Source organism: Mustela putorius, unplaced genomic scaffold (genome assembly GCF_011764305.1).
Source record: "Mustela putorius furo isolate JIRA1106 unplaced genomic scaffold, ASM1176430v1.1 tig00003834_pilon_pilon_pilon, whole genome shotgun sequence".
NCBI classification, from domain to species: domain Eukaryota; kingdom Metazoa; phylum Chordata; class Mammalia; order Carnivora; family Mustelidae; genus Mustela; species Mustela putorius.
The window spans coordinates 110,809,883-110,835,274 of NW_025421987.1; the positions used below are offsets into that span (position 1 = coordinate 110,809,883).

The 25,392-nt window shown below is 39.3% G+C and overlaps 1 protein-coding gene across 2 annotated transcripts in view; it reads right to left on the minus strand.

Moving 5' to 3' along the window:
• Positions 1-25,392, minus strand: part of LOC106003286 (collagen alpha-4(VI) chain-like) — a 118,488-nt gene that overhangs the window by 41,502 nt on the left and 51,594 nt on the right. For both annotated transcript variants that reach the window (XM_045088928.1, XM_045088927.1), the window contains exons 16-20: positions 23,435-23,488; positions 19,885-19,947; positions 19,479-19,544; positions 12,898-12,951; positions 12,744-12,779 (exon numbers count right to left, since the gene is read on the minus strand). In XM_045088928.1, coding sequence (XP_044944863.1) covers positions 12,744-12,779; positions 12,898-12,951; positions 19,479-19,544; positions 19,885-19,947; positions 23,435-23,488 — 273 coding nt within the window. The remainder of the gene's footprint in view (positions 1-12,743; positions 12,780-12,897; positions 12,952-19,478; positions 19,545-19,884; positions 19,948-23,434; positions 23,489-25,392) is intronic.

A 25,392-nucleotide genomic window follows, 5' to 3' on the forward strand; every position in this document is an offset into this window, starting at 1 on the left:
CAGGCGTGACATTCTGGCAGAAATGGCAGAAAACTGGCTTTTTTTAAAAAAAAAGATTTTACTTAATTTGAGAGAGAGAGAGAAGGAGCAGGGGGAGGGGCAGAAGCGGAGGGAGAAGCAGACTTCCTGCTGAGGAGGGAACCTACATGGGGCTGAATCTCAGGACTCTGGGATTCTGAGCTGAACCAAAGGCAGATGCTCAACTGACTGAGCCACCCAGGGTGCCCCCAGAAAACTGGCTTTAAAGCCCTACAGATTCAGGGCGCCTGGGTGGCTCAGTCCTGGGATAAAACCAGCATCAGTCTCTGCTCAGCAGAGAGCCTGTTTCTCCCTTTGCCACTTACCCCTCTTGTGCTCTCTCTCTCTTGTCTCTCTCTCTTTTTTAAATAACAAATAAATAAAATCTTAAAAAAAAAAAATCCTACAGGTTCTTACAACATTAAGCTGGCTCTCTAGGCAAAAGGTGAGATGTTAACATGATTCATCTAATAACTGATTAATTTCACCCTCAAATTAATATTTTCACTTCTACAGAGAAGATACCTTTTGTAAGATTGAGGATAATACCCATTTTGTGAATTATTCTGTCTTCTTTTTCATGTTGTTCAGGTGTCGGGAAGGTTACTATTTATTCATGGATTTGCAAAGAGAAAAAAAACCTTGAACTCAGAATTAATCACTACATGGATCAATTCCTCATGCTTCTGAAGTTTTTAAAACTATTCAGGTAAATGGGAAGCACTTCTCTCAATTATTACTGCTGTATTATTCTGGTCTTTAGCAGTTGATTTCTAGATTTATAAACATAATTTTTTTATTTTTTATAAACATTTTATTTATTTATTTGCCAGACAAATATCACAAGTGGGGGAGTGGGGAAGCAGGTTCCCTGCTGAGCAGAGAGCCCGACTGGGGGCTCGATCCCAGGACCCTGTGATCATGACCTGAGCCAAAGGCAGAGGCTTTAACCACTGAGCCACCCATGTGCCCCAACTTTTTAATTTTTTAATTTAAATTCAATTAGCCAATATATAGTACATCATTATTTTCAGATGTAAAGTTAAAAAAAAAAATCATTAGTTGCCTATAACACCCAGTGTTCATCACATCACGTGCCCTCCTTAATGCCTATCATCCAATTACCTCGTCCCCCCACCCACCTCCCCTCTAGCAACCTTCGTTTTGTATATTTTAAAGGCACGTAGCTAGAAATTTTGAGATAGGTTGTGAAATGTTTGCCTATCACGTTACTGCCATTGACAGTGCAACATTCAGAAAACAATTTGGCTCTATGCCGCAAAATTCAGACTCTTTTATTGTACCTCCATGTCTATACATTTATATTAAGGAAATCATTTCAGCAAAGCAAAAGCAAGAACAAAACAAAAACCCTATAATACAGTTTTTCTTTACATCACTGACTATGATATCTAACATAATAGAAATTACCTAAATGCTCAACATAAGAATTGTTTAGCAAATTACTATTCTTCTACAGAGAATGCTATAATATATTAAACTGATAATAGGAAGATTTGGAAACAGAAAAGCAGACTATAAAATAGTATACCCATGATAATAACTCTTTATTATCTATCTAGTACAGGAAACACACAAACATGAAAATAAATTGCTGGAGGCTAGTGGGTTTATGGACATATAAAAAACAAATTATATTCTTAATTTTATCATAATTAACAAGTTCAAGTTTTTCCTTATTGCCAAAATAACCTCTGCATTGATTTGTTTGCCATAATACAATGTTTTCTATAAAAAATATTATTTAAAATTCCAGTTTATTATGTATCTTGTAGATGCCAGCATCTCTAATTTTATAGACCGTAATGAACCATCTTTTTCCATATCCAAGGGATGCTGTGATTTGGAATTCAGCACCTCTGTACACTGTACTCTTCCAATAGTACTTGCCCATCTTTAGCAAGCTGCAGCCTCAAAACATAAATGCATCTATATGACCAGTGTTCCAACACTGGGTTAACTAGCAAACTACTGACGTGTTGAATAACTCCACTTCACCTTGGAGTCTGCAAATGGTTGGGATTTTATCTCTTATTTTTAAAAAATTTTTAAAAGCAAAGGAAAAAGAACAAAGACAGGGATTCATCAAGATTACAATGTGCTAAATGGAGAGGCTTTCTATGAAAGGCAGCAGTTTGCACACATTTTTCTCTGCTCCCCAAATGAGAGGTTGCTGTTTTACAATTTGTCCCTATAAGACAACAGTACAGAGGCCCAGAGAAAAATGGATCTGAATTAGAGCAGGAAGACAGAGGGCCCAGGAAGGAGGAAATCCAAGAGAAATAAATCCCACATGTTTAAATATATTGGGAAGTTCTCAGTTTTCTCAAAGAGCTTTAAAATTAACTGGTAATCGGCACGTAGAACACAAAGCAAATAAGAAGAGAGGCTGGCTCAAGGAAAACAGGTTACATAGCTGCAAATAATATTTGCCCAGCCATATGAACAATCAGCTGACTTGACCAAAAGTGGACAAGTTAAGCATACGGCAAGGATGAGCTGGAGACAAGTATATGGAGAAGGAAACACAGAGTTTAAGAACAATGTTTCTCCCCCATAATCAGAAATCGAGAGAAAAATATCCCAAATTGAAAACCAAGAAACTGCAAAATAAGTATGTTGTTTAGAAAAACAGCAATAGAAAACCATAAGAGACTCTTGATCTCAGGAAACAAACTGAGGGTTGCTGGAGGGGAGGGGTGGGAGCGATGGGGTTGCTGGGGGATGGACATTGGGGAGGGTATGTGCTACAGTGAGTGCTGTGAATTGTGTGAGATTGATGATTCATAGACCTGTACCCCTGGAACAAATAATATATTATATGTTAATTAAAAAATATACAGTGGAAAAAAGACAGTCTCTTCAATAAATGGTGCTGGGAAAACTGGGCAGCTATATGTAGAAGAATGAAACTCGACCATTCTCTTACACTGTACACAAAGATAAACTCAAAATGGATAAAAGACCTCAACATGAGACAAGAATCCATCAGAATCCTAGAGAACATAGGCAGTAATCTCTTCGATATCAGCCACAGCAACTTCTTTCAAGATATGTCTCCAAAGGCAAAGGAAACAAAAACGAAAATAAACTTTGGGGACTTGATCAAAATCAAAAGCTTCTGCACAGCAAAGGAAACAGTCAACAAAACAAAGAGGGAACCCATGGAATGGGAGAAGATATTTGCAAATGACAGTACAGACAAAAGGTTGATATCCAGGATCTATAAAGAACTCCTCAAACTCAACACACAGACAGAATGACTGCTGACAGAGTCAGAGCTGTAGTGCTGAGTTAGATTTTAAAAGGCAAGATAAAGACTGAGAAATACACTAAGAAGAGTGCCAAGGGAGTGAATACTTCCCTCTCTCCCTGCCCTCCCCCACTTGTAGCTGACTCTGAAGAAGGGCAAAGCTATGAGCCTTCTTTTCTGGAGCAAACATCAGAAAATATAGAGAGCTCAGAAACTGGGGGAAAGCCATAAACATTTAAAAACAACAAATATATCTGCTGTTTTGAAGATGGCGGAGAAGTAGCAAGCTGAGACTGCTTCAGCTAGCCGGAGATCAGCTAGATAGCTTATCTAAAGATTGCAAACACCTGAAAATCCATCGGCAGATCGAAGAGAAGAAGAACAGCAATTCTGGAAACAGAAAAACAACCACTTTCTGAAAGGTAGGACCGGCGGAGAAGTGAATCCAAAGCGACGGGAAGATAGACCCCGGGGGGAGGGGCCGGCTCCCGGCAAGCGGCGGAGCAACCGCGCACAAAATCAGGACTTTTAAAAGTCTGTTCCGCTGAGGGACATCGTTCCAGAGGCTAAACCGGGGCGAAGCCCACGCGGGGTCAGCGTGGCCTCAGGTCCCGCAGGGTCACAGAAGGATCGGGGGTGTCTGAGTGTCGCAGAGCTTGCGGGTATTGGAACGGGAAAGCCGGCTACAGAGACAGAGCCGACAGTAAGCTCGCAGCTCCGTGTTACCTTGAACCGGTCGCAGGCTCGGTGAGCTCGGAGCGCGGCCGGAGGTCAGGCAGACGGGAGTAACTGGGCGCTGTTCTCTGAGGGCGCCCTGAGGAGTGGGGCCCTGGGCTCTCGGCTCCTCCGGGCTGGAGACCAGGAGGCCGCCATTTGTATTCCCGTCCTCTGGAACTCTACGGAAAGCGCTCAGGGAACAAAAGCTCCTGAAAGCAAACCCGAGCGGATTACTCACCCCGGCCCCGGGTAAGGGCGGTGTAATTCCGCCTGGGGCAAAGACACTTGAGAATCACTACAACAGGCCCCTCCCCCAGAAGATCAACAAGAAATCCAGCCGAGACCAAGTTCACCTACCAAGGAGTGCGGTTTCAATACCAAGGAGAGCAGCAGAATTCCAGAGGAGGAGAAAGCCAAGCACGGAACTCATGGCTTTTTTCCTGTGATTTTTTTTAGTCTTGCAGTTAATTTAATTTTTTCTTTTTCATTTTTTTTTTTTTTTTTCTCGCCTTCGGGTAAATTTTTTTTTTTTTTTTAACTGTTACTTTTTTTTTTTTTTAACGATTTTTTACTAGTTTATCTAATATATATATATATTTTTTTACATTTTTCTTAGGTGTTTTCTTTTTTTTAAAAAATTCTTTTCTTTTCTTTTCTTTTTTTTTTTTTTTTTTTTCTTTTTTCTTTCTTCCTTTTTGAACCTCTTTTTATCCCCTTTCTCCCCACTCACGATTTTGGATCTCTTCTAATTTGGCTAAAGCATATTTTCTGGGGTTGTTGCCACCCTTTTAGTATTTTACTTGCCCCTTCATTTACTCTTATCTGGACAAAATGACAAGACGTAAAAATTCACCACAAAAAAAAAGAACAAGAGGCAGTACCGAAGGCTAGGGACCTAATCAATACAGACATCGGTAATATGTCAGATCTAGAGTTCAGAATGACAATTCTCAAGGTTCTAGCCGGGCTCGAAAAAGGCATGGAAGATATTAGAGAAACCCTCTCGAGAGATATAAAAGCCCTTTCTGGAGAAATAAAAGAACTAAAATCTAACCAAGGTGAAATCAAAAAAGCTATTAATGAGGTGCAATCAAAAATGGAGGCTCTAACTGCTAGGATAAATGAGGCAGAAGAAAGAATTAGTGATATAGAAGACCAAATGACAGAGAATAAAGAAGCTGAGCAAAAGAGGGACAAACAGCTACTGGACCACGAGGGGAGAATTCGAGAGATAAGTGACACCATAAGACGAAACAACATTAGAATAATTGGGATTCCAGAAGAAGAAGAAAGTGAGAGGGGAGCAGAAGGTATACTGGAGAGAATTATTGGGGAGAATTTCCCCAATATGGCAAAGGGAACGAGCATCAAAATTCAGGAGGTTCAGAGAATGCCCCTCAAAATCAATAAGAATAGGCCCACACCCCGTCACCTAATAGTAAAATTTACAAGTCTCAATGACAAAGAGAAAATCCTGAAAGCAGCCCGGGAAAAGAAGTCTGTAACATACAATGGTAAAAATATTAGATTGGCAGCTGACTTATCCACAGAGACCTGGCAGGCCAGAAAGAGCTGGCATGATATTTTCAGAGCACTAAACGAGAAAAACATGCAGCCAAGAATACTATATCCAGCTAGGCTATCATTGAAAATAGAAGGAGAGATTAAAAGCTTCCAGGACAAACAACAACTGAAAGAATTTGCAAATACCAAACCAGCTCTACAGGAAATATTGAAAGGGGTCCTCTAAGCAAAGAGAGAGCCTACAAGTGGTAGATCAGAAAGGAACAGAGACCATATACAGTAACAGTCACCTTACAGGCAATACAATGGCACTAAATTCATATCTCTCAATAGTTACCCTGAATGTGAATGGGCTAAATGCCCCTGTCAAAAGACACAGGGTATCAGAATGCATAAAAAAACAAAACCCATCTATATGTTGCCTCCAAGAAACACATTTTAAGCCCGAAGACACCTCCAGATTTAAAGTGAGGGGGTGGAAAAGAATTTACCATGCTAATGGACATCAGAAGAAAGCAGGAGTGGCAATCCTTATATCAGATCAATTAGATTTTAAGCCAAAGACTGTAATAAGAGAGGAGGAAGGACACTATATCATACTCAAAGGGTCTGTCCAACAAGAAGATTTAACAATTTTAAATATCTATGCCCCCAACGTGGGAGCAGCCAACTATATAAACCAATTAATAACAAAATCAAAGAAACACATCAACAACAATACAATAATAGTAGGGGACTTTAACACTCCCCTCACTGAAATGGACAGGTCATCCAAGCAAAAGATCAGCAAGGAAATAAAGGCCTTAAATGACACACTGGACCAGATGGACATCACAGATATATTCAGAATATTTCATCCCAAAGCAACAGAATACACATTCTTCTCTAGTGCACATGGAACATTCTCCAGAATAGATCACATCCTCGGTCCTAAATCAGGACTCAACCGGTATCAAAAGATTGGGATCATTCCCTGCATATTTTCAGACCACAATGCTCTAAAGCTAGAACTCAACCACAAAAGGAAGTTTGGAAAGAACCCAAATACATGGAGACTAAACAGTATCCTTCTAAAGAATGAATGGGTCAACCGGGAAATTAAAGAAGAATTGAAAAAAATCATGGAAACAAATGATAATGAAAATACAACGGTTCAAAATCTGTGGGACACAACAAAGGCAGTCCTGAGAGGCAAATATATAGCGGTACAAGCCTTTCTCAAGAAACAAGAAAGGTCTCAGGTACACAACCTAACCCTACACCTAAAGGAGCTGGAGAAAGAACAAGAAAGAAACCCTAAGCCCAGCAGGAGAAGAGAAATCATAAAGATCAGAGCAGAAATCAATGAAATAGAAACCAAAAAAACAATAGAACAAATCAACGAAACTAGGAGCTGGTTCTTTGAAAGAATTAATAAAAATTGATAAACCCCTGGCCCGACTTATCAAAAAGAAAAGAGAAAGGACCCAAATAAATAAAATCATGAATGAAAGAGGAGAGATCACAACTAACACCAAGGAAATACAAACTATTATAAGAACATACTATGAGCAACTCTACGGCAATAAATTTGACAATCTGGAAGAAATGGATGCATTCCTAGAAACATATAAACTACCACAACTGAACCATGAAGAAATAGAAAGCCTGAACAGACCCATAACCAGTAAGGAGATTGAAACAGTCATTAAAAATCTCCAAACAAACAAAAGCCCAGGGCCAGACGGCTTCCCGGGGGAATTCTACCAAACATTTAAAGAAGAACTAATTCCTATTCTCCTGAAACTGTTCCAAAAAATAGAAATGGAAGGAAAACTTCCAAACTCATTTTATGAGGCCAGCATCACCTTGATACCAAAACCAGACAAGGATCCCACCAAAAAAGAGAGCTATAGACCGATATCCTTGATGAACACAGATGCGAAAATACTCAACAAAATACTAGCCAATCGGATTCAACAGTACATTAAAAAGATTATTCACCACGACCAAGTGGGATTTATTCCAGGGCTGCAAGGTTGGTTCAACATCCGCAAATCAGTCAATGTGATACAACACATCAATAAAAGTAAGAACAAGAACCATATGATACTCTCAATAGATGCTGAAAAAGCATTTGACAAAGTACAACATCCCTTCCTGATCAAAACTCTTCAAAGTGTAGGGATAGAGGGCACATACCTCAATATCATCAAAGCCATCTATGAAAAAACCCACCGCAAATATCATTCTCAATGGAGAAAAAACTGAAAGCTTTTCCGCTAAGGTCAGGAACACGGCAGGGATGTCCATTATCACCACTGCTATTCAACATCGTACTAGAGGTCCTAGCCTCAGCAATCAGACAACAAAAGGAAATTAAAGGCATCCAAATCGGCAAAGAAGAAGTCAAATTATCACTCTTCGCAGATGATATGATACTATATGTGGAAAACCCAAAAGACTCCACTCCAAAACTGCTAGAACTTATACAGGAATTCAGTAAAGTGTCAGGATATAAAATCAATGCACAGAAATCAGTTGCATTTCTCTACACCAACAGCAAGACAGAAGAAAGAGAAATTAAGGAGTCAATCCCATTTACAATTGCATCCAAAAACCATAAGATACCTAGGAATAAACCTAACCAAAGAGACACAGAATCTATACTCAGAAAACTATAAAGTACTCATGAAAGAAATTGAGGAAGACACAAAGAAATGGAAAAATGTTCCATGCTCCTGGATTGGAAGAATAAATATTGTGAAAATGTCTATGCTACCTAAAGCAATCTACACATTTAATGCAATTCCTATCAAAGTACCATCCATCTTTTTCAAAGAAATGGAACAAATAATTCTAAAATTTTATATGGAACCAGAAAAGACCTCGAATAGCCAAAGGGATATTGAAAAAGAAAGCCAACGTTGGTGGCATCACAATTCCGGACTTCAAGCTCTATTACAAAGCTGTCATCATCAAGACAGCATGGTACTGGCACACAAAAACAGACACATAGATCAATGGAACAGAATAGAGAGCCCAGAAATAGACCCTCAACTCTATGGTCAACTAATCTTCGACAAAGCAGGAAAGAATGTCCAATGGAAAAAAAGACAGCCTTTTCAATAAATGGTGCTGGGAAAATTGGACAGCCACATGCAGAAAAATGAAATTGGACCATTTCCTTACACCACACACAAAAATAGACTCAAAATGGATGAAGGACCTCAATGTACGAAAAGGAATCCATCAAAATCCTTGAGGAGAACACGGGCAGCAACCTCTTCGACCTCTGCCGCAGCAACATCTTCCTAGGAACAACGCAAAAGGCAAGGGAAGCAAGGGAAAAAATGAACTACTGGGATTTCATCAAGATCAAAAGCTTTTGCACAGCAAAGGAAACAGTTAACAAAATCAAAAGACAACTGACAGAATGGGAGAAGATATTTGCAAACGACATATCAGATAAAGGACTAGTGTCCAGAATCTATAAAGAACTTAGCAAACTCAACACCCAAAGAACAAATAATCCAATCAAGAAATGGGCAGAAGACATGAACAGACATTTCTGCAAAGAAGACATCCAGATGGCGAACAGACACATGAAAAAGTGCTCCATATCACTCGGCATCAGGGAAATACAAATCAAAACCACAATGAGATATCACCTCACACCAGTCAGAATGGCTAAAATCAACAAGTCAGGAAATGACAGATGCTGGCGAGGATGCCGAGAAGGGGAACCCTCCTACACTGTTGGTGGGAATGCAAGCTGGTGCAGCCACTCTGGAAAACAGCATGGAGGTTCCTCAAAATGTTGAAAATAGAACTGCCCTATGACCCAGCAATTGCACTATTGGGTATTTACCCTAAAGATACAAATGTAGTGATCCAAAGGGACACATGCACCCGAATGTTTATAGCAGCAATGTCCACAATAGCCAAAACTATGGAAAGAACCTAGATGTCCATCAACAGATGAATGGATCAAGAAGATGTGGTATATATACACAATGGAATACTATGCAGCCATCAAAAGAAATGAAATCTTGCCATTTGCAACAACGTGGATGGAACTAGAGCGTATCATGCTTAGCGAAATAAGTCAAGCAGAGAAAGACAACTATCATATGATCTCCCTGATATGAGGAAGTGGTGATGCAACATGGAGGCTTAAGTGGGTAGAAGAATAAATGAAACAAGATGGGATTGGGAGGGAGACAAACCATAAGTGACTCTTAATCTCACAAAACAAACTGAGGGTTGCCGGGGGGAGGGGGTTGGGGAGAAGGGGGTGGGATTATGGACATTGGGGAGGGTATGTGATTTGGTGAGTGCTGTGAAGTGTGTAAACCTGGTGATTCACAGACCTGGGGATAAAAATATATGTATATAAAAAATATATGTTTATAAAAAATAAAAAATTAAAAAAAAAAAAAAAAAAAAACAACAACAACAAATATGGGAATCTGCCTTCTGCTCGGGTCATGATCCCAGTGTCCTGGGATGGAGTCCCGCATCTGGCTCCCTGCTCAGAGAGAAGCCTGCTTCTCCCTCTCCCTCTGCCTCTGCTGTTTGTGCTTCTCTCTGTCAAATAAATAAATAAAATCCTTTTTAAAAAAAAAAAAAAAAAAAAAAAAACTCAACACACACAAAACAGACAATCATATCAAAAAATGGGCAGAAGATATGAACAGACACTTCTCCAATGAAGGCATACAAATGGCTATCAGACACATGAAAAAATGTTCATCATCACTAGCCATCAGAGAGATTCAAATTAAAACCACATTGAGATACCACCTTACACCAGTTGGAATGGCCAAAATTAGCAAGACAGGAAACAACATGTGTTGGAGGGAATGTGGAGAAAAGGGAACCCTCTTACACTGTTGGTGGGAATGCAAGTTGGTGCAGCCACTTTGGAGAACCGTGTGGAGATTCCTCAGGAAATTAAAAATAGAACTTCCCTATGACCCTGCCATTGTACCACTGGGTATTTACCCAAAGATACAGATGTAGTGAAAAGAAGGGCCATCTGTACCCCAATGTTTATAGCAGCAATGGCCACAGTCACCAAACTGTGAAAAGAACCAAGATGCCCTTCAACGGACGAATGGATAAGGAAGATGTGGTCCATAGACACTATGGAGTATTATGCCTCCATCAGAAAGGACGAATACCCAACTTTTGTAGCAATATGGATGGGACTTGAAGAGATTATGCTGAGTGAAATAAGTCAAGCAGAGAGAGTCAATTATCATATGGTTTCACTTATTTGTGGAGCATAACAAATAGCATGGAGTACATGGGGAGATAGAGAGAAGGGAGTTGGGGGAATTTGGAAGGGGAGGTGAACCATGAGAGACTATGGACTCTGAAAAACAATCTGAGGGGTTTGAAGGGGCAGGGGGTGGGAGGTCGGGGTACCAGGTGATGGGTATTATAGAGGGCACAGATTGCATGGAGCACTGGGTGTGGTGCAAAAATAATGAATACTGTCATGCTTAAAATTAAAAATAAATTAAATAAATAAATAAATAAAGTAAGGTAAAGTAAAATAAAATAAAAAAGAAAAGAAAAACAGCAATAATATCAGAAGAACTGCCCACAGAGATGAAATTGAGTATTCCCGAAGAGCTGGAAAGAACAGACAGGAAGACATCTTTCACTATTAAGCTTATGAATGCAGTTTGACTTTCAATATATGCACAGGCTTCACTCTTATTCAAATTAAATTTAAAAAAGAGTAACACAGGAGATGGGGTGACATAGGAAAACAAAAATAACCATGACCCAACTGAGCAGAGAATCCACAGTGAACAGAGCAGACATTTAGATAAACTACACGTAGCATCACAAAAGACTTAAATAATTCAAGAGTAAGAAATTTCTTCTATTGCCTAGAGCCACTTAATTTCCTCATAACTTAGTCTATTTCTTTCTGCCTTGTGGGGGTAAAAACAATAGGATAAAATGATAGTTCAAGACATTTATTTTACAAGTATTAAAACCAAATTAATAGTACAAGAGAATATCGATTTAAGAATTTATTTCAGGGCACCTGGATTGTTCAGTTAGGTGTCTGCCTCTGGTCATGATCTCAGGGTCCTGGAATCAAGCCCCACATCAGGCTCTCTCCTCAGCCGGGAGCCCGCTTCTCCCTCTCCCACTGTGCTTGCTTGTTCACTCGCTCTCTCTCTCCCTTCCTCTCTCAAATATATGTCTTTTTTTAAAAAGAATTGATTTCAAATCCTAAACATTTTGTGAGAAATAATACTTTACTTGGTGTTGACAGAACTTGTTTGACTTTGGATTTCTCAATATCCGTGCTTTTCTAACCTGTTTGATCTGAAGACTAGCAGTTCCATCTTCTTTTATATCTAGGAGGTCAGAAGTCACTACCCAACACACACACACACACACTCAGAGGGACTCAGAGTTGACATAAATCCATCTGTGACTTTTCCTCCATCTGTAAATCATGAGAATGCTGAAAACAAACAAACAAACAAGCAAACAACAACAACAAAAACACAACCAACAACAGCCAAGCATGACCACACTGTGTTAGAAAGAAGACTATATAATAAATTTATTTTGTAAATTTATAAGAGCATCCTGATCTTCAGATTTGAATCCTGTTTCTACTGATTATTAGCCATGTGCCCTCTGACGAGTTTTGCTAAATCTATATCTTTTCTCTTATCTGTAAAATGTAATCAATGGTGCTCCTAACTCCTGGGGCCTTAGAAGGGTTACTTAAAGTGTTAGAAATAAAGGCATAGCACAGTGACTGATGCTAAATAATTGCTTAGTAAAATACAATTCCCCCAAAGAGATAGCCTCTATCCCACCCACAAATCCCTTTTGAATAAATGCTAAAAACTCAATCTTTTTTCATTGTTTAGGGACTATGAGATCCCCTAGAGTACCCACAGGAAGTCCCACTTCTTTAAATGAAAAAAGTCATGATTTCAGAGGTAACACCATTCACTAAGTTATTAGCTTCCTTTCAACCTAAATGAAATATTATACCAGGTAGGAGGTGAAGCAGAGAACCATCTTAACTTTTTCTTCTTCATGGAAAAGGTCTTAATGAAAACTTCTCAGTGATCCTCCTGCAACCTCAAACAGCCCAACCAGAACTCCCTTTGACGTCAGAGAGAACTATTTGAAGTAGGTACATCTGTGGAGTGAGAAGAAAGCCTTTCCAGAAAGCACTGACCTTCAGCCCTGGCACACCTTGTCTTCCTCTTGACCCCTAAGAGTAGAAGGGAAGCAGAGACCTTAGAAAAGGAAACAAGCCAATTTTCAGCCCAGCCGACCTCTCTCCTCCACAAAAAACAGCTGAAATAAGACCCATGAGTGGTTGTACTAACCTGAGGGCCAACATTTCCAGGCTCCCCCTGAGGTCCTTCAAAACCAGAATGTCCCTGAAAAGGAAGAAGTAAAGGGAATATAAAAGTTTAGAGGTCTACACTCTTCTGCATTTATTCTTCAGACATGAGCTCTCCAATACAGAGGCCACTAGTCACAGGTGGCTATCTATTTTAAATTCATTAGAATTAAATTAAAGGGTAGTTTCTCAGTTATACTATACATATTTCAAGGGTCCAGTAACTCCATGTGGCTAGTGGCTACCATATTAGCACAGACATAGGATATTGGAGCTCAGAAAGTTCTGTTGGTCAGTAATTCTCTAGAAGCAAATGCATTAATTCTGGTGTTTTAAAATAGCCATGTTGTAGGCACTGTTCCCCAGAGATTGTTCATGTGACAACTTTTCAGTGTTCATCATGCTGGGACAGTAGTCAGAGATATTCCTGAATAAACTGTGCTTAATATTTGAAAAACACCAGTACTTCCCTTCCTACCCATCATATAAGGTGCAGAGTGGCAGACAGAAACAGAAGGCAGAAGAGCGAGTCTCTGCACGTGTGGAGTGACCAAAATGGACTAAAGATAACAGAGGGAGAGGTTACACATGGTCAGGATGAGGAAATGCTCTAGTGCTCTCACTTCCTCAAGGTCAGAAATGAGAAGATGAGTGAAGTCCAGAGAAAATGAGCCCGTCTTTCAGGAGAAATGGAAACCACCTTGGATTCCAAGTAGGGATATTTTCAGATACGCAATAAAGTCACATGCCAACTCAGTAAGAACACATAAATAGGAAAAGAATGTGAAATACAGAAATAAAAACATTTGTGCAAAGCTGTTCTTCCAGCTGTTATTTATAATATATTAAATTCTGAAACAATATAAATATCCCACAGTATGAGGGAAATGCTGATAAAATTATGATAAGAAACACTTTTTGAAATAGTATGCAATTATTAAAAATTGTGTTTTCTCAGAAGCTTAAGAAGGAGAAAAAATGTGTCATAACATTCAAGTATGTTAAATTTTCTGAAAGAACAATTTATCCTGAATATGGAGAAAGACAAAATGATGTTTCCTCATTTCTTTATACTATACTAGAACACATTAAAATGAGCCCATGGGATCCTTATCTGACCTTCTCAGGGAGAGTAGATTTGCCATCAACAAGTTAGGAAAGTTCCGTAAACTGAAGTTTTTCTTGGCTACTGGAACTATTAAATTTTTCTCTACATTTTACTTTTCTGTATTCCCAAATATCTGTAGTGTTAATTTTTTTTTTTTAAGATTTATGTATTTATTTGAGAGAGAGGAATGAGGGGCAGAAGGAGAGAGAGTATCCTGAAGCAGACTCCCTGCTGAGCATGGAGCCCCACACAGGGCTGGATCCCAGGATCCCGAGATCATGATCTGCCCTGAAATCAAGAGTTGGCTCAGTGGGTTGAATCCTCTGCCTTCGGCTCGGGTCATGATCTCAGGGTCCTGGGATCGAGCCCCGCATCGGGTTCTCTGCTCAGTAGGGAATCTGCCTCCTCCTCTCTCTCTGCCTGCCTCTCTGCCTGCTTGTGATTTCTGTCTGTCAAATAAATAAATTTAAAAAAAAAAAAAAACCTTTAAAAAGAATTGGACGCTTAACTAACTGAGCCACCCAGGTGCCCTGGTAGTGTTACTTTTATAATGGGAATTATTTTTAATATGGTAGGCTGAATGAGAAAGGAGTCTTCAGACAAGGCACTCTCATGATTGGTCTAGATTTTTTAAAAGATTTTTTTTCTTAAAATGCTTATCATTTTCTCATTTCAATAGTAGACAGTTTTTTGCAGCATAGCAAAGGAATCATCTGGGCAGATGTTGGAATCACTGGGTGAAAGACTGTCGGGAAACAAGAAGTTTACAGTCTCAGAGTATCATCGCCAGATTACTTGATCATTACAAGGAAGGAAAAACTATCCTTACAATGGATAAGTCTGGTGAACCTCATCTTCAACAGGTGACCAAATTAATGCACCAGTAATGAGACAGCCAACATAGTGTCCCTCCTGATGATTGAGAAGGGTACCGCCTAGGAACCCTTCAGTTCAGGTCATGATCCCAGGATTGAGTCTCACATTAGGCTCAGCAGGGAGCCTGTTTCTCCCCCTCCTGCTGCTCCCCAGCTTGTGCACTTTCTCTCTCTCTCACTCACTCTCTCTCTGGCAAATAAATAAAATCTTAAAAGAAGAAGGAGGAGAAGGAGAAGAAAAAGAAAAAGAAGAACCACCATCCTAGGGCAAATGATACATTTTATGTTCATTAAAAATAAAGAAATAAAGAAATGAAAAGAAGAAGGATACTGCCTTGCTTAATCTGCCAAAAATGCTTATTCTGAGTCTAGTCATGCGGAAACTATCAAACAAATCCTAACTGAAGGATGTTTAGCAAAATAACTGGTCAGAAATGTCAATGTCATGGAAACAAATAACTGGACAACAGCTGTGATTGAAGGATACTACCAAGGCAAGATGATTAAATATTCCACACAGTCCTTGATTAGATTTCAGAACAACAACAATAAACACAGACAAGGGCCTCATTTGGGCAAGTGCAGAAATCTAAATATGGACTGCATATTAGAAAATAATTTTGTGCCATATTAAATTTTTTGAGTGTGATGACTGTATTTTGTTTATATAAAAAAAGTACTTGCTCTTAAAAGATACTTGCTGGGGGCGCCAGGGTGGCTCATTGGGTTAAGCCTCTGTCTTCAGCTCAGGTCATGGTCTCAGGGTCCTGGGATCAAGTTCCGCATCCGGCTCTCTGCTTGGCAGGGAGCCTGCTTCCCCCTCTCTCTCTGCCTGCCTCTCTGCCTACTTGTGATCTCTGTCTGTCAAATAAATAAAGTCTTTAAAAAAAAAATACTTGCTGACTATTTGGAAGAGAAATGTTATAAGACCTTCAATTAATCCTTGATTAAGTAAGTAAGTAATCAAATAGCTCAATATCAATATATCAAATATTACCTATGTATTTGTATAGAAAGACATAAAGCAAATACAGCTAAATGATAAAAATCGGTGTACACTATGCTGTTCTTGCAACTACAACTTTTTCTGTAGATTTAAAATTTTTCAAAATGAAAAGCCAGGGTAAAAAAAAAAATACAAGTTCATCATAGAATGTTTCAAAACTTCAGAAGGTAAGGTTAAAAAAAAAAAAAAAAGCTTAATTTCTGGGTGTTTATCTTTCCAGAACAGATATAGCTATATTCTACTAATTTGGACCTTTGGGTGCCTGGGTGGCTCAGTTGGTTGGGCTACTGCCTTCGGCTCAGGTCATGTTCCCAGAGTCCTGGGATAAGTCCCGCATCAGGCTCCCAGCCCAGGAGGGAGTTTGCTTCTCTCTGACCTTCTCCTCTCTCATGCTCTCTCTCACTCTCTCAAATAAATAAATAAGTAAATAAAATCTTTAAAAAAATTTGGGCTCTTACTGAATATAGAGTTTTGTAATCTGGTCTTTTCACTTAATATTACATCATGAATGTTTTCCTTGTTATGAAATAGTCTTCTAAACTTTTTCACAGCTTAGTAATATTTTATTGTGTGCCATTGTTTATATAAACAATCCCTTATCACTGGACAGTCAAGCAATGTAGTGATTTAAAATCTAATAATCTAATCTCCATCCTTGGAGCTAAATTTTTGTGTTGGTCCATGATTAGCTTCTAGATAAATCTCTAGAACTGGAGAGACTGGATCAAAGGATATACAAACCTCAACCCATGGCAGATGCAGTTGGGGGCTACACAACACTCTTGCCCCTTTCTTTCTCGCTGAGAAAATGTTTCATTTGGGACAACACACCCAGCCCCAAGGAACGAATTATGACAAGTCTGAATCAGTCATGGTAATCTCTGTCAGAAACTTGCCTCTGTTAGAAACATGCTTTCCCTGGTATCTTGGGCAGGCGGGGCACACGGGAGCCAGTCAACGCGCCAAAGGGGACAAAAAGAGAATATTGCTGACCATGACCTGATGAAAGGAAAGCGCCTTTCCTTCTGGCATTTTATGTAATCATGAAGACAAATGCTTGGGCTGCTAAGCCCAGGGACCACACTGAAGATGTAACCGGGGAAGAAAGGAGCTGAGTCCCTGATGACATCCCTGGCTTTTAATGATATCATAGAGCTATGCATCAATCCAGGAATCACCTTTCCCTGGATTATCAAAAACATGTTTATTAGCTAAACACTGTTAGGTTTTGTCACTTGCATATGAATATATATAAACTTGTATATTAAAATATACAAGCAACAAACAGTAGCCCTAGCTGCTGTGCATTGCCAGACTGCCTTCCAAAAGGCTTGTATTAGTTTTCCTTTTCAGAAGTGAGGAAAAGCAGGACGGGTTTTGCATTCCTTCCCCCACACTGGGTGTATAATGAAGTTTCTGTTTCGTTTAAAAGACTGCTTCCTTCAGGGGACTGTCTCCATCCAAACTGCAACATAGAATCTGCTCTTTGGTTCAACTCAGAACCAAATAGAGGTATCCTCCCTCTTTAAAAGTGTGTGTTCAGCCACGTCACTTTTATGAAAGATCTACATTAGTACCAGGTTTCACTAACCAAAAGAAATACAAAGAGGATTTTCACTTTTACGAAAAAGGGCAAAAAGTGAAAACAACGTTCAGTATGTATTTTGCACTGAGCCTTTACAGAGGCCCTGCCAAGCCATGCTTCTTCCCCAGGGACCGAACTGAGCATCATCTCAGCCTGCAGCAACCATAGCTTTGAACTCTGTGAGCAACCATTCATCTCAATTTATTTTGTGCATCCCTTAGCAAGATGTGTCCTAAGGTAACAGGGAAGCCTAAGAGAGGTTATTTGGGGGGTCTGGGAACACTTACACATGTCTCCACGGAAATTAATGGTAATTGCTTCTTTGCTTACTCCGTTTCTGTTTATGACTGGTTTCATAGGAACGCTCTGCTTCTGCTTCAGGATAGCCAAGGAAACCTGTACCGAGGAAAGACTGCCCCCTAGAGGTCTATCTTCTAATGGAATTTAATGGACTACCTCAAGAATTTCAGCCTCTGCAGCAGCAGGCTTATGTAACTGGTGAGAGTGACTTTTATTACCCAAGTCTATTCAGGAAATACTTAGCACCCTTCTTTGAGCTCAGCACGGGAGTAGAAACCACGTGGAACACAAGTGCGGTGTGACGTGGCACCACTTCAGAGGGTCACAATTGTGGTTTGCACACGCAATTCAGGGATCTAATGTTCCAAGTTAGCCTTTAGCTATAAAGTCAGCGATGGAGACCTCTAAAAACTGCAAGCAGGAGGTTCTCCCCATGGCTGGGGCGCTGTGATGCACAGAGTACTGGACAGTTTGTCTAGAGGCTGGAGTGCTTTTCCAGCTGTAAAACCATGAGCAAATCATGGAAATGAACTCAATTCATACATTTTAATTCCCATGACAACCACTAACTCATGGAAGCTTATAAATGGTTTCTCTAACCTTCCCACCTTGCAGATGAGGAAACCAGGGCCCAGATCGGTTAAGGGGTGCTGGCCTGCTCTTCTCTTAGCTCAATCCCATAACTGATTGAGTATCTATTCACTGGACTCTCTGATCTCAACTCACCCAAGAGAACCATCTCAATGGAGTTCATTCAAAATAAATATAATTAATAACAAGATTAGAAATTATTGTAGTAAGGAGTGACAGTTTTCTGGCATAGCTACATAGTACTGATCCTGTTACAAACTGGATTGTACTTGGGACTGGACATATATGAAATGGATATGAATGAGCCACAAAAGGGAAGAGAATCAACATCCTAAAGTTTTGTCAAAGAAGGTAATTTGGAGTCCAAAGCAAATAGAGGGTACTTTCCAGTTATAAACATTTTGCTGTGCAGACGCTGTTTCTGGAAATTGGGAATGATAAGATGTGAGGACTGAAATACTTGGGTTACTTTAGTCATTTTTCAGTCATGCATTTTAATAACTAGGACATAAAACATCTAAATATATCTTCCAACCAGTTAGCAGTATCTACAAAGTTAACAAGTCTTCTACCTTTGGTAAGGTCTTCTGTCATGACACTTCCAATCTTCCAAACTAGACAAGTATCTTATCTTTAAAAATGGCTAGTATTCAATTCACATCAAGACTGGCAGTGGTGAATAGTGAGTCAGCCATGTAATGGCCTGACCACTTTTAAATCAAGACATCGTTATGAAATTGAAGAATTTTTAAACTGAAAAGATCTTAGGCATCACTGAGCCTAATGCTTTCATTTTGGAGATGAAGAAACTAAAGATAAAGGAGATTAAGTAACTTGTGTTACTAGTATTGTGGGAAATGAGGTTTTTTTTGTTTTTGTTTTTGTTTTTTCAGGGAAAAAAAAAAAGAACCACAAGACAAGGATGCCAGGACAAGGCTGTTAAGTGGAGATTAGCGTTCTGAGCTCCTGTCTCTACAGGCAGTGGAGTGCCACAGTTTTGCTCTCTATGCTGATCCAACCAGAACATTCAAGCCTTCTTCACCAGCTAGCATCTTTCCCACATGTTCCAGCATCCCTGAACAAACAGAAACCATCTTACCCTATGTCCACGCCTTCCTTTTTCTCCCTTAGGGCCTTGGATGTAACTATCTGCTCCAGGATCCCCCTGAGAAAAGAAAAGTTTGCTTACCTCAAATGGATGGGAAAGATAGGAAAAGAAATGAAAGGAAATATGATTTTTTTAAAGGTACCAAAGTAGATATTTTAATTGTCCAGGCTGCTCAGAAATCCTGAATACTCAATGCAATTAAAGTTGCATTCAGTTCTTTAAGAACCTAAATGTTCTATAAGATGGGGTCTTTTCACAAATCTCTTATTCGTTGCAAGGCTAAGATAGGTTGAACAGATGCCTCATTGATGAATAATTAATTGTTGTCTTTGCGTCTAAGCAAACTATTTCTAAGTCCCTGGATAAAAGCAGCTCTAATCCCTCACCCAGCACTTACAGGGTCTCCTCTTAGCCCAGGCTCTCCGTGCTCTCCAGGAGATCCAGGTGGTCCTGTCAAGCCCTTAAATCACAGGAAAAAAAAAAAAAAGTGTCACTTTAAAAGATCATCTGTTGCCTAAAGGAAAGAGAACATTAAGAGGGAAAATGAGAATCACATTAAAAGAGCAATTTAGTACTTGAACTTTAAAGCATTTGCAGTTAAATAGGTGAGACTGCAATGCAGAAAAGAGCATACTTTTATTGGAAGTCTGTTTATGTGGCCCTAGGTGTGCATTACCTCGCTGAATCCTTACAACTCAGGAAGTACATAGTGTGGGCGAAGAACCCAAGGCTCAGGGAAGTTGGACCTAGTCCTCTCTACTCCTAAGTCCCTGATCTTTCTACTTCTCCCTGATATTCCTATTCACAAGAAAAAGTATTTCTCTTGTGAATTGAATACTAGCCATTTTTAAAGATAAGATACTTGTCTAGTTTGGAAGATTGGAAGTGTTATGACAGAAGACCTTACCAAAGGTAGAAGACTTGTTAACTTTGTAGATACCGCTAACTGGTTGGAAGATATATTTAGATGTTTTATGTCCTAGTCATTAAAATGCATGACTGAAAAATGACTAAAGTAACCCAAGTATTTCACACATAAGAAGAAGGCTCTCTCTATCACAGACATGGGCAGCACTGACACAGCAAGATCTCATGAAAAGGGGGCAAAAAAAGAGAAAAGTATTTCTAGCGCTCCTACTATAGAAAGAGAACCAGTGAGGTAAAGCAACTTGCCGTAAGACTATGACCTTATAAGCAAATGGTTGCCTCTCTTAAAACCTACTGTTTTGCAAATGACAGTACAGACAAAAGGTTGATATCCAGGATCTATAAAGAACTCCTCAAACTCAACACACACAAAACAGACAATCATATCAAAAAATGGGCAGAAGATATGAACAGACACTTCTCCAATGAAGGCATACAAATGGCTATCAGACACATGAAAAAATGTTCATCATCACTAGCCATCAGAGAGATTCAAATTAAAACCACATTGAGATACCACCTTACACCAGTTGGAATGGCCAAAATTAGCAAGACAGGAAACAACATGTGTTGGAGGGAATGTGGAGAAAGGGGAACCCTCTTACACTGTTGGTGGGAATGCAAGTTGGTGCAGCCACTTTGGAGAACAGTGTGGAGATTCCTCAAGAAATTAAAAATAGAGCTTCCCTATGACCCTGCCATTGTACCACTGGGTATTTACCCCAAAGATACAGATGTCGTGAAAAGAAGGGCCATCTGTACCCCAATGTTTATAGCAGCAGTGGCCACAGTCGCCAAACTGTGGAAAGAACTAAGATGCCCTTCAACGGATGAATGGATAAGGAAGATGTGGTCCATAGACACTATGGAGTATTATGCCTCCATCAGAAAGGATGAATACCCAACTTTTGTAGCAACATGGACGGGACTGGAAGAGATTATGCTGAGTGAAATAAGTCAAGCAGAGAGAGTCAATTATCATATGGTTTCACTTATTTGTGGAGCATAACAAATAGCATGGAGGACAAGGGGAGATAGAGAGGAGAAGGGAATTGAGGGAAATTGGAAGGTGGGGGTGAACCATGAGAGACTATGGACTCTGAAAAACAATCTGAGGGTTTTGAAGGGGCGGGGGGTGGGAGGTTGGGGGGTCCAGGTGGTGGGTATTGGAGAGGACATGGATTGCATGGAGCACTGGGTGTGGTGCAAAAATAATGAATACTGTTAAGCTGAAAAAATAAAAAATTAAAAAAAAACTAAATGCATATAGAAGACAAAAAAAAATCCTACTGTTTTATGGTGACATAACATAATTTTTTTTAAAGTACTATTAATGGTACCCCCTCTGTGTAGTAGTTCCTGCAGAGTTGGGAAGAGCCCCCACCCTAGGAAGCTTTTTCAAGCTGTGTTATATGCCTTGGTCTAGAGGGTCTATGCCACACTCTGACCCTAATGAAATGGGACTCATCTCTGAGATCTGGTTCTCAGACACGCAGGGAATGGAATGTTCTCTACACTCTAAAAAAAAAAAGCCCCTTCTTATTGTTACTTGTAACTCTACCTTATCTCTTTTCTCACCTGATATAATGATAAAAGGGAGTTACTTAATTCTAAATTCCAACCCTGCTATCCAATTTACCAGCTAGGCAAATTTCTTCAACTTCTCTAAGATTCCATTTTGTGAAACAGATGTACCCATTCTATCGGGTTGCAATGGAAATTAAATGGAATAATCGATTAAAATGCTGAGTACAGAGCCTGGCATTTGGTTCTTATTATGATATGCCTAACTTTCTAAGTGTTTTGCTGGATACCTTCTACAAGTTAGAAGCCCTTAACATCCATTTATTGAATTTAACTGAATTGGATGGAAACTGAAGGCTCTCCAGTCTTGAAAGAAGTGGGGTGTCCCCCACCTTCTCCAAAATCTAATCCCCAAATTGCAGCTTATCAATTAAGCTTCCCTCAATAAAGAACCATTTCTTGGGGTGCCTGGGTGGCTCAGTGGGCTAAGCCTCTTCCTTCAGCTCAAGTCATGATCTCGGGGTCCTGGGATCAAGCCCTGCATCATGCTCTCTGCCTAGCAGGGAGCTTGCTTCCTCCTTTCTGCCCGCCTCTCTGCCTACCTATGATCTCTCTCTGTGTCAAATAAATAAAAGTAAAAATTAAAAAAAAAAAAAAAAAAAACCATTTCTTGTGACTCCCTGTGTTACTTATCAGGAAATCAGTCCCCATCTTGGGGTAAAAGCATTACTCTAATGCCATGAGGGGTACACGAAAACATAACTCCACCCCTTATCTAATCCAGTCAATCAACAGAAGCTGAGTATAACAGTCCTGAGATGGATTCCTCTGGCTGGATTCCATAATTGCTTAGTAATATCTACCATGGGCACAGGAAGGTAGAGCTGTGGTACACACACCAGGCATCTGCCTTCCCTTACATAGAAATATAATGTGGGAAAGATGTAGAGAAGGGAGAGGGCACTACAGACAGATATGGTCAAGAAGGGGGTATGATGAGGAGGAAAGAGAGGAGTTGGAAATTGGAGGGAAAATGATATTCAAATAAACACTGGAAATGGAAGCTTGAAAAGTCACTCGGGGATGGGGTACCTAGCATGAGTTAAGACACAGAGGTGGGCATGTACGAGGGTTCTCAGGGGACAATGAATAGTACAATCTTATTGGAAAGGACACTTTTGGACTGACAGTAGTGAAGGATGTGGCTGACAGGGCTTGGGTGTGAGACTAATCACTGGTGACAGGGAGCCTTGCAAAGCCCATGAGGGCATGGTGATTACTGTTCCAAGGGTTAAGGACGCCAGTTTCCATCATTCATTTCACTAGCAGCATAAGAGGGTCTTCACTAAAGATTCCAAAGAGCTAATATTTATTGCCCTTTAACTCCCAATCTAGAACTTGAACCACTAGAGGATTATTTCCCAGAACTTAAAAATAAACTGTCAAGGTCAGTTTATGCAGTAGAAATATGAGAGAAGAATATTTTCATACTTTACCCGATTTCCCCTATTTCCTTTTTCTCCAGATGACCCTGGGGCTCCACGATTACCCTAGAAAAAGAAAAATAAGTACACAAAAAAGCTTTGTATATCAAGTCACACCAGAAACTTTTTTCACATAGTTTCACATTCTATCCAAGAGCGGAAAATTTCTTTACCATCCAACTTGTACGTGACAGACTAAATGCCCTGAATAATCATTCCTTTGAAAATAATATAAATTCCAGATAACCAAGTTTAAGATACTCCACATATGCTCATGAGCTGGTAAAAAAATAAATAAATAAATAAATAAAAAACAAGAGAAATCCTTAGAGTTCAGAGTAAAGAGAAAGCAATAATCCAGAGAATAGTGATTGGCTGTCCTTAGGAATTCTGATCACTCCATGAGTGCAGTGTGAAAAACCAAATCTCATCATTTATTTTGAAGTGATCTCAACAGGACGTGTCACCACATATGAGACAGAAGCAAACAACCTCAGTGCAGAACTTAATGACATCTCACAGATGAAGTTCATTTAAAAATGAACTTAAATCAAAAGTCATCAAAAAAGGAAAAAATAAAGAAAAAGAAGGAAAAAAAGGAAAAGAGAGAAAAAAGAAAATCAAATCAATCTATCCATCAAAATTCACAACACATGTGAGGGAGACACCATGAGAGAGAAGCCAGCAGAAACAACAGGCAACAAAATCAGACTTGTAATGACTACAGCTATTGGAATTATCATATGCAGAATATAAAATAAGTATATTTCATTCATTTAAATAGGTTTAAAAAAAAAGAATGAGTAAAATAATAAGCAACTGTTAAAAAAGAGACCAAGCAGAATTGAGAAAGAATCAAATAGAACTTCTTAAAGTGAAAATCAGAATAACTGAAATTAAAAATCCAATTGACAGGTTAAATGGTATATTAAACACAAGTGACATAAGAATTAATGAACTTGAAACTGGAGAAAGTACTCCAAATGCAGTACAGAAAGACAAACAGAAAATATGAAAGAGGTTAAGAGACATTGCAGATAGCACAAGTTCTCACAGATTTCTAATTAGACTTCCATAAAGAGATAATAGAGAAAATGAGAAGGGTAAACATTTCAAAATGAGAATTTGCTAAGGAGTCTCCAAAACTGACTGAAGGCACAAATGCTCAAATTCAAAAGCCTAACGAGCTCCAAACAGGATAAATAAAAAAGGGACCCACACCTGGACACAACATATTAAAGCCACAGAAAACTAGAAAGAAAGGGAAATTTTTAAAGCAGCATGACAATATCTTTTTAAGATTGCTGACAAAAGTAACAACAAAGAATTTGATGGATAACTTATTTTTTTGAGATTTTTTTTTATATTTATTTGACAGACAGAGATCCCAAGTAGGCAGAGAAGCAGGCAGAGAGAGAGGAGGAAGTAGGCTCTCTGACATGGGGCTCAATCCCAGGACCCTGGGATCATGACCTGAGCCGAAGGCAGAGGCTTCAACCCACTGAGCCACCCAGGAGCTTCTTAAGCTGGAAGGATAAGATGGATAACTGATAACTTCTTAAACAGTGCTAGTAAGAGACAGAAGACAATAGAAGCCAGAAGACTATGAAATTCCATTTTCTAAGTGCTGAAAGAAAATCATTATTTCCCCAAGATCTCTTTCAAGAAAAATGGTAAAATAAAGAAATTTTCAGAAAAACCAAAACCAAAGGAGTTTATAAACTCCATTAAAGGAAATTCTAAAAGTTGTACCTGGAGGAAAAGAAACAAGATCTTTCATGTTCCTTTGAAGGCATACGGGGAAAGTAACAAATATGAGGGTAAAGCTGGATAAGCAATGATTAAATAAAGCAATAAAAATAACAATATCTAATTGATAGAATTTAACAAAAATAAATGGGAATAAGATACTGGACTAGGCGCCTGGGTGGCTCAGTGGGTTAAGCCTCTGCCTTCAATTCAGGTCATGA